This window comes from Abramis brama, assembly GCF_963993115.1.
Source record: "Abramis brama genome assembly, chromosome: 19".
Lineage (NCBI taxonomy): Eukaryota > Metazoa > Chordata > Actinopteri > Cypriniformes > Leuciscidae > Abramis > Abramis brama.
Window position 1 is genome coordinate 10,481,420 of NC_139981.1, and position 13,743 is coordinate 10,495,162.

A 13,743-nucleotide genomic window follows, 5' to 3' on the forward strand; every position below is an offset into this window, starting at 1 on the left:
GTAGATCACAATGTTTGTGTGTAGTGGGGAAGTGAAAAGATGTTACAGTTTGTGTGACAGTGTGTGTGTGTGCGCGCATGCACGACATGTAGGGTGTCAGACTAAACAGAGTGCTAAGCAATAGCGGGGAGGCGAGTGAGAAGTTGCCATGTTGTGACTCCTGCTGGAAAGTATTTGGTCTCTACCTCATCAGCGTCTCTGAACAGATGTTGATGTCCACTCCCACGAAGCTCACACACTCCTGCACCACCCCGTCCAGCGCTGCCCTCAGCAAACTCTGCGACACGTCGTGCTGGAAAGAGTGACCAGTCTTAGAATGTGTGTTCGTTTAAGAAAGAAGGAAGGGCTCTGTATTTTACCTGGACTCTGAAATTAAAATCAAACACCTTGGAGGATATTTTATCTAGAATGTTGAATTGAGTCAAATCGCAATTTTGATGTACATTAAGAGTTCACTAAATCGCTACGGTTACTTTGAAAATAATTTAAACTTTTTACTCTGCGTCTTCTGAAATGTCAAGAAAGTCTACATCTATTAGATATCTCAGCAACAAATCATGCTGTCTCAGTCACTTTCCAAAAACAAGCCATTTCACAAGGCCAATGTTGTGTCACTGGCAATCAAACGGTAACCCTAAATACTTTGCGGTGTTCATGCTGGTATGAGGGGGAAAAAAGAGACGGCTGAATAAAAAGGCAGCCAGTGGATCGCTTTGCCTCAAGAGACACGGAGAGAAGGTCTGAGGCTGTTTTCATTGGAAAGCATCTGTGACACTTCAAAGTCCTCTCACAGGGGTTTTCCATTAAGTGCAAGGAATTGATAAAGTTAATCCAGCCGAACTTTTCACACTTTGGAGGCGGTTTTCTAAAATGGAGATGGAATTCAAAGCAAAGAAAACCACAAGGCCAAATCCAAAACTGACCAAAATTAGGAGCAAGCAGGGAATTCTGACAAGCCTTTGTCTGTCTTGCTTTGGGACCTAAATCCATATGGAAGAAGTTATACCAGTGCTTTAGACCTTGTAAGACAAATGTGTAATACTTCATTTGGGAGAACTCATTACGATGAACACCTTCCCCACTTAGAACAAGATCTGCATGTACTAGTTAAAGTCGACCATGGTGGCTTGGGGGGAAACTGGACAATTTCACTCAAATTGAAATTTGTGATGAAACCGAAGTAGCAACACTTTTCTTCCATATTGTGATGAACATTAGAGTGAAACTAATTATCGAAAAAGAAAAAAAACGTTTTTTTGAATGGTTTGTTGACTGGATGGAGGCAAACTGACTGAATGCGAGCTTAAGCAGACTAAGTCTGAATAAACTTTTTTTTTTTTATGTTTAAAAAGTGAAACGTGCATGGATGAATCACAATAAGATCAATATCATGGAATTAAAACATAGATTTTTCATTTGCTGGATTTAATAGGGCTAATCTGCCTAGTCATTCAATATGAAACAGCATCATATAGGTAAAAAAAAAAAAAAGCACCAAAATGTAAACTTCATACTGTACATGTATGCCTCTTTAAACCTTTTCTTTTGAGTTCAAAAGCACAGAAAACACAAATGTAGTTAAACTACTGAAAAAGCTCACTGACTTCAATTCCTTCTACAATCTAAATTGATTCAAAGCTCTTTTGATGAATTGTTGAGCATGTGACTTGAATCACCTGCCCATTTTAAAAGAGTGATGAGAAACATGAAGAGCTCAGAATACTGTATTCTCTCATTTTCTTTTTAATTAGGGAAAAACCCAACATTTAAAAAGAGCAGCAATGATAGTTTGTGGTTGTTTGGGAGTGTACGACATGTATTGCCATTTCTGTGTACTTTTCCGTGTGTAAATTTACAGTGCAAGTAAGATCTAATATTTTCAAGTTGTTTTGCGTGCGCTATTGTGTTATAGTGTTTGTGTGAATACAAATTCAGTATATAAAACAATCCAAGAATCCCACAAGCCTCTTAAAACTAACTCAATATGCACATTCAAACTACCCACAGTCACACACTAACAAGAACAGGCAGAAATAATAAACAAAGACATAGAAGATATATTTCCCTCATATTTGGACACAGTGGTTTACTTTCAGAGAGTGTTAGTGTTTGAAATTGCACAACCAATGGGGAAAAAGTAAAAGGTGGGTCTGAGATGGTGTGGAACGGGATACTTAATATCTTTTGCTTTAATCATTCTCAGACATATTATAAATGAACTAGCTTCATCAACAGACCAATTTAGGTGGTATTAAACAAACATTTTTTAGAGGATGACATTAAAGATATCCTTTTCTTTGGTTCCTTTATCTACATACATGTATGGTGGATACTAGTCAGTCAATAAATATTCTAAGTCAGTTAGTATCCTTCCATGGCAATCATGTTTCACATTAAACACAAAGCAACACAATGTGCCAGCTGAAGAACTGTTATCCAATGTAAGACAATACAGTACATTCAGACTGGGAAAATGTGGCTAAGAAAACAATGAGAATGTCAAAGAGGTCTGAGAAGCAGATGTTCAACAAACACACACACACACACACACAAATAAGAAAAATCACCCTCAAAACAAATGTTGTTGCTGAGAGAAATCTGATCTTGTAAACTCATTAGCAGATCTGCCTGTTTGTCCACAAAACACATGTCCTTTGAGAGCAGGCACCAAAGCACTCTGAGAAAAGGTGAGATAAGATATACTACGAGATAAGAACACTTTCCTCTTCTTTGATGGCAGAATGAATTTTGTGGGCTGATTCTAAAAAAAATAATAAACAGGTAACATAATTAAAAAATAAAAGTTGAAATAAAAATAAAAGGCAAGTATAAAGGTAAAAAGTGAATAAAATAATAAAATAAATACCATTTTATATTAAATAAAAAATATATTGTACTCCTGCAAGGCAGGGTATCTCTTATAAAGGTACATCTTAAAGGGTCCATGTTTTCTTGCAGAGCAATGGTGATGAGGTTTTGATGCTTAGTCCTTCAATGTCAAACAGAGTGATGGAATAGTATCGTATTAGATACAACTGAGTGAAGATAAATAGACATGGATTACACCAGCACAATGGTAATATCTCAGTGGGTTAAGGTTGAAAGAGATCTCGAGTGACTGCTAGGTAGTGGAGTGGGTGAGCTGTGCGGGTTAAAGCAAAGAGAAGAATGCATGTTTTGACCTGACAAGATCCGGATGACTGCCACTGGAACAAGGATCTCTGTGTGATAAATACTGTCAGGCTGTATTCAATGGAGTAATCTTATCCAAGCAAAGACATAAAATCATTCATCACAGACACAACAAAAGAATCACACCATTCAATATATTTATATTGCAATACCTAGTTATAATTCTGCACCAGGTTGTGCATTTTCTTAAACTTTTAATAAACATCAATGGCAATGGTTTTAAACAACAGTAGCGGCATTGAGATCTTGAGCACTAAACATCCCCTGGGGGCAAGTGTTAGTGTGAAAAATGACAAATCCGTCTTAAAGCTCTCACAAGGCATGCACTCATTTGCCTCTAGTGGTTAATGCGGTTCATTGCAACTGGTAAAAAAAAAAAAAGGATTTTATTTTAATATCACCTCCTAAATCTAGTTAGTAAGCTGGAAAAACAACTGTAATATCAGACAGCCAAAACATTTATTGCACAAAACAGCCTTTATGTGGGAGAACACTATCGGCTGTAAAATTCTGTCAAAATCTCTCATACCTTTACTTTGTAACCCAAGAGAGGTGTGAAAATGCTGTACGCTATTGGAAGGCCTGTGTTGAAATGAAACATGAAATCTAAACAATAAACATGAGAGCCTGAAGGCAGAAGCTGAGATATTCAACAGCAGCCCAATCATTCCTAATGATCCTCATTTGCTCAGACACACACAAGTTTGCAAACAGTTTAATGCATTTTTCCATGTGATGTTTATGGTGATTTCAAAACAGTAACTCAGACTTATCAACACATCACTGACGCACGCAAACAGATTATAATGCTAAAATCACAAACAGTTTGCTGATAATCAATAAATCAGTGCACGCTGAAGATACTTCTCACAAAGAACAACAAACAAGTCCTTATTTTTATCATACAAAAACCTACTGCCGCATAATAGCCGGATGCAACCTGAGAAGTGTGTGGACAGGTTCCCATGTAGCTGCTCCCAAACCCTAAGGTTAGCTTTTGAGTATTTGGCAGCCGGTCGGCTGTATAAAGCGCCTTGAGCGCGGATGGAGCGAAAATTCTCACAGTCTTTGAGCAGGCTAAGAGAGAAAGACACCCAAAAAGTGTCGCCTCCGGGCGGTTTTGTGATCTGCTGATGGAATGCGCACTCATTAGAAAGCCATCAATCATCAAGCCCCCCAGATCTATTTTTAAAGGATGTTCCATGAAGTTATGTGCTCGGGTACACTAATTTACGAGGTGGGACGCCACCACTGCGATAGTAGCTCTCACATACTGGGAGAAAAAGTCAAATGAACAGCATATAATGGAACAAGAGAGCGGCCAATGATCCGTATCAACTGTCGGGCCGTCTGGCACTGGAAGGTCAGGAGGGAGCGAATTAAAGGGATAGTTCACACAAAAAAGAAAATTTGGTCATCATTTGCTTACCCTCATTTCTTCCCAAACCTGTATGACTTTCTTATGTAGAACATAAAAGACAATATTTTGAGATATTACTTTTCTTTTCTTTTTTGAGTCCATATAATGGAAGTCAATAGTCATCAAAATGGTTTGGTTACCAACATTCTTCAGAATATCTTTGTGTTCTGCAGAAGAAAAAATGTCAGGAAAGAAAGAAAATTTGGAATGACATGCAGGTCAGCAAATAATGAAATCATTTTTTGGTGAACTAACACTTTAAGACTTTGAAGACACAACAATCACTGTGTACAAACAAAGCTGAAATTAAATATAAGCTGAAATGGTTGTGGACATTAGAAATATCAGCCTAGACTCCTTCCAGTAGTTGCTGTTGAAAAAGGCTTCAGCTTTCACTCACATCACTCTTATTTCCTGTCAATCTACTGGATATATCGAAGACTACGTAATCATTTCAATTAAGTAAGTGTAAAACTGAGATGCATTGAGCTGCATCTGCTAGAGCATACATAAAATAAGATATTATCAGTGTTTCTTGTCCATACAATGGAAGTAAATTTTTCGCCAAAACTGTTTGGTTATCACCATTCTTCAAAACATCATCTTTTGTGTTTTGCTGAAGAAAGAAAGCCCTACAGGTTTGGATTTCTCTTTTTTTGTGAACCATCCATTTAAGGCTTTAAAAACATATCAAGCCTGTGGACAAATTGAACAAAGCTGAACACGAAAGTAAATATAAGTTGAGATTGTTGTGGTCAGATGTGAAAAATCAGCCTAGACGCTTCAAATCCTTCCAGTAGTAGCAGTTGAAAAAGGCTTTGGCTTTCACCCACATCATCTCTCCAATCTCCTGTCAATCCTACTGGATATGTCGAAGACTACATAACCATTTCAATTAGTGCAAAACTGAGCTGCATCTGGTAGAGCATACGTTAAGAATCAAACGAACATCTCCAAGAGGGGCTGAGAAAGACCATGCTCGCCTAAAGCTGATATTAAGCTTTCCATCTGTCTTCAAACGCGCACAAGCCACACTCTCTGGTCTTCATTCACAGTAGGAAGAGTGGCTGACAGCTGAGCTTTGACATGGCTTAGCGCTGTGGTAACCTTGAAGACAAAACAACCAAAACTCAATTAAAGCATTGGGGAATAGGTGAAGAAAAGTGGTGGGGAGTTCACATAGTTTTTAAACCTGCCCTCTGTTTGAACACACATATCCCGGACTCCAACACACCAGGTATAGAGGAGGGGACGGGCCAATGGTAACACAAATACGCACTTACATTGCCTCACCAAGCCTAGCAGAGCCACGGTGAGGTTTCCGACCCAAGCCATGCACACACGTACGCACAAAAAACATACTGGCTTACACAAACCGCTGGATTAAATTCAGGTGCGAGGTCCTGTTTGGTTTGGATAGGCCCCAGCGCCAGAACAAAGTATGTCTGTCCACACTGAGCCCAGTTAACAGGGTGTTTTTTTTTTTTTTTTTTAAATGCTGCCACTCTGAGATGTCAATCAGTTCTTCTCTTCTTTCCCCGCCCTCATGACCCAATGTAGATCTAACCAGCTGCAGGCTCTGAAAACACACTTCCCAGAGAGCTGAACACACAAAGATGTTTGACTGAGGAGATTCCTTAACATACCTCCCAAAGCTCTGCCTCATGCGTAACCAGAGACCTACGTTTTCAGCAAAACACAAAAGCTCCAAACAAGGCGTCTGAAAACAGTTGAAGACATACTGACAGCAGTGTAAGAGATGACAAAGACTGACAGAGCTGTTAAATCATATTTACATAATAGGTAGAAATTGTAGATATTTTTAAAAGAGCAGTCTTAACTGCAAGATCACATATATGTTCCCCATCTTTTTGACCAATGAATTTCCATCTTTCCAGTCATTTGAGATACATATTTTTCTGATTCAGTCTGAGCCAGTTTGACAGATTCATAAGGCACTAATAGAAAACCGTATGTTTAGGACTTTTCCATGATCTTTAGAGTTATTTTGACTATATGACATATTCATTGAAGCACTTGTAGAAAAATATATATTCCCATTAAAGGTTTGGGGGTCAGTAAGATTTAGAAAAAAGTATCTTATGCTTACCAGGGGTGCCTTTATTTGAACAAAAAAACGTAATACTACAAAATATAATTACAATTTACAATAACCGTTTCTATTTTAAAACATATTCAAATATAATTTATTCCTGTGATGGCAAAGCTGAATTTTTTAGCATCATTACTCCAGATGATCCTTCAGAAATCATTTTAATGTGCTGATTTGCTGCTCAAGAAACATTTCTTATTATGATCAATCTTGAAAACAGTTGTGCTGCTTATTATATTTCAGGATTCGTTGATGAATAGAAAGTTCAAAAGCATTTAATCAATTGAATGCATCCCGAAAAAAGTATTAATTTCTTTAAAATAATAATAAAAAACTGATCCCAAACTTTTGAACTGTAGTGTATATTCACCATTGATTTTTTTTCTTGACTTTTCCAGGATCTTTCCAGTCATTTGTTATTACTGAATAGGCGTTTTCATTACGATTCAGACTGGTTTGCTAATGAATCAGATCAATGTGTGAAGTGATTTAACAGATTAAAAAATAAACCACAAAAAATATAAATAACAAACATCTATTCAAGCTTAATATCAGGTCAATGAAATATTTTAGAGTAGAGCATTAGTAGAAAAAATATTCACTTCAGAATATTCCATGACTTTTCCAGGAAGTAAAAAAAAATATATATATATTTACAATTCCCTGATGTTTCCAGGTTGCCACAGCCTTGTGAACTCTGTACATAATAATTATTCAAAGCTTGCTTTGCTCCACTAAAAACATTGTGCATGAATTCAAAAAAGCATTTTGGCAGCAAATAAGATGATGCAGTTTCCTGGCAGTGGGCTGACACTTTAACGACTAATTCTGACACTTTTCTCACCTACACTCTGCGCCATCTTTCCTTTACCTCAGGTGAAGCCTGAAGACCAGGTCTGGAGAGTCAGTAAACACCTGTCAAACAGAACATGAGCTGCACCCACGCACTACTGGACTCACCCACTAAAGTCATGAGAAAAAACACACACGCTTATTTTACTTTACTTTTCTTTGCTATGGAATGTGAACAGCCATAAGACAAGAAAGATAAAAATAATTGTTGACTTTACCCAGCAGAGGGAAAAGTCATATAGTTAAAAGATGGAAAAATTAAAGCTAGATCAGACATGATCAGAGTGAGTAAATGTGTTCAGCAGAGTGCATAACTTTTCCTTTTTCCCACACGAAATTGGACTCAGCTATCAATCATCGTCAATCAGCTTCCTGTCAGTCAATACTTACACCTTCATTCACTCTCTTCCGTTTTACCCTGAGGGAACAGTCTCAGCAGGCTCATTAAAAAGAGAAGGCTGGAGTGACATCACTGGTGCTTTTTCTTTACACAAGCTTCTAAACCATCAAAAACTTTTTTTAACCAATAGATTACTTATTGCTGTTCCGAACACGCAATAAACGGTGTAAAAATACATCTATGTAACAAACAGGCTGGTCCTTGTGTGAACAAACATTCAAATGTAACCTATTGTATAATTAAAAATTAAAGTACAACCTAACATATGCATATTCCTGCAGGCGTCCTGGAAAAACATTTTATAAACACTGATTAACATAATATAATAACAAAAATGGTTTATTGCTGGTTTAAATGTTTGGGGTGAGAAACACAGAAGAAAGTGCACCAAGGAGAGTGACAGTTTCCTTAATATCTGGGGGTTTGTACGGTGTTTTCTCTCACAGCTGGGTAAAATGGTAAAATGTGCCCTCTGGGACCTTTAAGCAGTTGGGAAAACTGAACACACTTCCACCTATGTCTCAGTGATTGACAGTTAACTATATAAAGCTAAACTCTAGAGGTCCCACCCACTTTGACTAAATGGCATGTCATGAAAATACAAGCAACAATAGAGGGCGATGTGCAATCAAAAGTAATGTGAAGGTGAAATCTTTAAGTGAGCAATGCAGCAATTTAACAGTAAAAGTTCCCACACATTTCACAGTATTACTTCTCTTTTAGCATTTTACATTTTATGTGGGAATGCACAATATATCGGTCCATATTTGTTGTTAGAGTTTTTTTCTGTATTGGTCTATGTTATATATACACTGTACAACATTAGATATTTATATTTATGTTTATATTTAAATAGCCTTTTCTGTCAACTAGATATATTTTTATAAAAAGACTAATAAATATTACTATTAATTAGTAAATCTACATAAATATACATTTTTCACACTGTATCACCATTTGAAGCATATTAGAAATTTTATATCAGCAATACCATGAATTTAATTATTAGCGTACTGGTATCGAATAAGTGCTGAAAGACAATTAAGTGAACTTTAAAGTAAAAAATATATATTTTTAATTGAATTCTAAACTGAGACACCCACTAAAGGCAAACCTTACAGAAACAATCTAAAATACCTTTTTTCCTGTCACAATTAAATAGCTCTCAAAACCTCATATCCATGATTGAGGGTTGTGTGTATTTAATAACTCTCGTCAATGATTATAGTGCTTACGGTCCTACTTGAGATACTAAAGATAAGAAATAAGATGTACACTATACATGGTCCAGTGTATTTGTCTACTCAACACAGATATACATACTGTAAACTTCTTTCTCTCACACACACACACACACACACACACACACACACACACACACACACACACACACACACACACACACACACACACACACACACACACACACACACACACACACACACACACACACACACTTATCACTCAGCATGTCAGTGTGGTGGAGAGGCATCTTGTGTTGCTCAGATTATGTGGCAGGGTAAATAAACGCTAAGTGCTGACAGACGTGCAGGGGGTCGCTGTGATGCACACTAGACAACACTCACACTGTGCAAGGGGCAAGGTGAGGTGACCCTGATCCTCTGCTAACTTAAACCTTTGAGCATCAGCACATGTGCATGTTTTTTGGGTCAAAAAGTTGGCAGTGAGAAATATGTGATACGTGATATTGATCCTTTTGCAAAGACGCAAGACGTTCTTTCCTCTCCTTTCCTCTCCTTATGTGGGAAATGGCTCCAAGGTTGCAGTGGAATTAATTTACAATTACTTTGTACAGTACTTTAGTAATCTAAATTGCCCTCTCCCAGGTATAACAACAACTACATTTAGGGTGCTTTCACACCAGAGCGTTTGTTCCAGATTCCTGCTCTAGCTGCATTATAACATTCGTATAGTGTTTACGTGTATCTTGACTGTTACAAATAAAGTGCTGCAATAAGCTCATGAAGCAAACTTGTCAATCATCTTGATGGATGAAGGAGAGGATTGTGAAAGCAAACCGAACCAAGAAGAAAATGCAACATTGCAACAAATTAAGTCCCTGTTTCGGAACAAAACGAATGATCTATAGGTGTGAAAACACCCAAAGTCACCATGAAATCGAAGTTGACATTCTTATTTTTTATGGAATATTTCAGTATTTATAATTAAATGATTTATCCGTGCACATCAATATTTTTATTTATTTCTGTCCCATCATAATCTTTAATAAAAATAGCTTCCCCTTACTCTTGCAACAACATATCTTCTCTGATGACGTTTACTGGCGTGAGGGCGGGATGACTCGCATGAGATCACAGCAAAAGCCAACCACAACCATCAAATCAATTTCTGGTGGACAAAATCAAGTCACACCCTACATTTTTTCTTGTTCAAAAAGCCGTTTCACTCATACATCACAGTAGGGAAGAAAAAAAAACTACAAAAATACAGTAAAAACAGTCACATGAAATATTACAATTTAAAACAAGGGTAACACTTTACACTAAGGTTTTGTTTGTTAACATTAGTTAGCTACATCAGTTAAAATGAACAATATTTCTACAGCATTTATTAATCTTAGTTAATGTTAACCTCAACATTTACTAATACATTTTTAAGATCAAAAGTTGTATCTGTTAACATTATTAAATGCACTGTGAACTAACATGAACTTGAACATTTGTATTCACTAACATTATGCTGTAAGAATTTATTGCTCATTGTTAATCTGTTAGTTAATTCATTAACCACTGTTAACAAATGAGACCTTATTACAAAGTGTTACCAAAATAAGGGTTTTATTTTTATTTATTTTAAAATGTTATTTATTCCTGTGATGGCAAAGCTGAATATTCAGCATCATTACTCCAGTCCTCAGTCACATGATCCTTCAGAAATCATTCAAATATGCTGATTTGCTGATCAAGAAACATGTATTAATTATATCAATGTTGAAATCAGTTGTGCTGCTTAATATTTTTGTGGAAACTGGTAGTGCATATAAAAAAATTTCAACAACAAGAGGTTCTGCAGAGTTAAATATCTTGATGTATAAAAAAAGAGCAGCAGAGGGCAGGAGAGAGAAATCAAGTATGCAGGGCAGCTAATGAAAAACCGAAAGATGAAAAGTAAGAGCGAAAAGAAGAAAAAAAAAAAAAAACTCAAATCAGGCCCAGCCTTGAGTCAACAAATGATGCTACTGGGAATCATAGTAGAATTAATTTCATGAGAAAAATGGATTACTCATAATATGAGACTGCAAAAGCAAACAGTCAGAGACAGGATTAGCTCACTAGTCCAGCTGACTTCTGTTTAAAACTGCTATTACTCAAAACTAAAAATCAGAGCCTGGCTTAGAAAGTTGGGAATGCGCCTACAATCACTTCAAACATTTGACTGCATCAAGAGCAGAGCCAGGCACAACATCATGTACACAGTATTATGTGATACTCAGCTGTTGACAGTGCGTTTAATAAAGACACATTAAACATTACTGCAATAAAAACACTTAAATAATGAACTAACAATCCATTATTAGCATGCTTTTGAAGAGGAGATGTGACTCACCTGGTAGGTGCCAATACCAATGTGTTTGGGGTCAATTTTAATAAGCTCTGCTAAAGGATCCTGAACACGCCTCCCAATAGACACTGAGGACAAAGAAAAGAATACAGGAAGAAAATGATCTCACCATTATGTGCAGTTAATGCTCAAATATAATAATGAATGCCTCAAGAGAACAGCAATATTTACACTTTAATAAACCCACAGACTCAATTAAGAATAAATTAAGCTCACATTTGCATAAATCTATGCCAATTAGAGTATTTAAATCATGCAAAGGCCTGTGAACATACTGCACTAATCACATCTTCACAGATTATATTAATAAACTAGATTTGCATTTACTGAAATATCAGGGCTTGCAACACACAACTGTGCTTACAGTTTAAATGAGACCATATATGGTTAAATAGATGCGAAAAAGGAAGGCCAATCACAAATGAGTATGCAAATAGATGCAAAGAAAGACCTATCAGAAATTAATATACACATTTTATCGCTTATCCATTATTATTGTTGATGTCATTGTCGTCAATCATATTCAGTCATCAAAATATATATTTTTTAATCTTAAATCAAAATTGAAGGTTTTTTTTAGTATGAATGTTAGCCTTACTGTTATCTATAAGCATAGCCAAAACAATGACAAAATTCGCATTTTGAAGATCTAAGCATTCAAAACTTAGTGTCTCTCACTTCCGCCAATATGGAGCAATGATTTTGATGACATCACTTTGCACTTCAGCTACTCATCAGATTTTCTGTCCAATCAAATGCTCTGTAGAATCTGAAGCATCCCACCCCCTACATTATAAATAGACGCTGAAGCTGCAGCTAAAATCAGTTCACTTGTTCATACGCTTACTATTTTCTACATGGTATATCGCACATAGTGTGCTATATAGGGGATAGGGAACGATTGAGACAGTGTAAATATGCTTTCCATCGGGGCAAATGAAGTCTGGTTTCATGTTAGTGTCACGCGAACCGCCGCAGCACGCACTGCTCCGGTCCAGAGACACAATAGAACAGAGCGGATCATATGAGTGAGTTGGCGCAGACCACAAAACATATCAGACCCATTTGAATTCTGCCCAGAATGCTATATTTTAAAGCGATATGGAGAAGATTAGGAGAAACGGTTAGAGATTGGGAAGAATCCCCTTTTCCTAGTAAATTGTCATACACAGGCAAAGACATGGGCCAACTAAGAGAGGTCAGGTCAAATAAGAATTCAATTAAAGACAAATAAAAACCCATTTCAGAAAAACTTGAATCTAACTTATCCCAGGAAATGTGACCAGCCAAACACAATATTTTAAAATGAAATGAACATAAGCAGTTTGGCGCACTTGTTCCATTAACTTTATCTAGTCTTGCTGAAGGTCAGCAAATGAAAGTCAGATTTTCATCTTTACTCAACCATGTGTGCGAGAATCAGAGGGCGAGAAAGAAAGAGAGAGCGACTCAGACAGAAAACACAAGACAGAATGTGAGACATTGCGTGGTTTTCTGCCTAAGCACAACCTCCACATTACAGAGTCAGAGTGGAGAGAAGTGCTTTTGTGTGTGCTGTACAAGGCCTGAGCTGAAACTCCATCCCTTTCCAAATATTATTACAGGCAGCAATTTCCCACAGAGTTCAATGTGGAGACGCAGCGAGTGAGGCTTGGTGATCACGCTCCAGCAAGCCACCTCAAAACCTCCTTCAACAGTCACCCACTTCAGCGAGCACATACACCTTGATCTTTATAGAAAGCCAAACACCTCTGGAAACAATTGTCCTCAATCAAGATATGAACATTTCTATACCTCAGGCATGAGAGAGTAGGTCAGGAAGAGTCATATAATGACAAATTCATTAACATATAAATGCCAACAATAAAGAAAGAAGTACACTCACCTAAAGGATTATTAGGAACACCATACTAATACTGTGTTTGACCCCCTTTCGCCTTCAGAACTGCCTTAATTCTACGTGGCATTGATTCAACAATGTTCTTTAGAAATGTTGGCCCATATTGATAGGATAGCATCTTGCAGTTGATGGAGATTTGTGGGATGCACATCCAGGGCACGATCCACCACATCCCAAAGATGCTCTATTGGGTTGAGATCTGGTGACTGTGGGGGCCATTTTAGTACAGTGAACTCATTGTCATGTTCAAGAAACCAATTTGA

General features: G+C 37.1%; 1 protein-coding gene across 1 annotated transcript in view; it reads right to left on the minus strand.

Moving 5' to 3' along the window:
- The window catches only part of srbd1 (S1 RNA binding domain 1), a 57,693-nt gene that overhangs the window by 12,724 nt on the left and 31,226 nt on the right, over positions 1-13,743 (minus strand). Inside the window, exons 16-17 of the mRNA XM_084092197.1 lie at positions 11,566-11,648; positions 186-292 (exon numbers count right to left, since the gene is read on the minus strand). Coding sequence (XP_083948323.1) covers positions 186-292; positions 11,566-11,648 — 190 coding nt within the window. The remainder of the gene's footprint in view (positions 1-185; positions 293-11,565; positions 11,649-13,743) is intronic.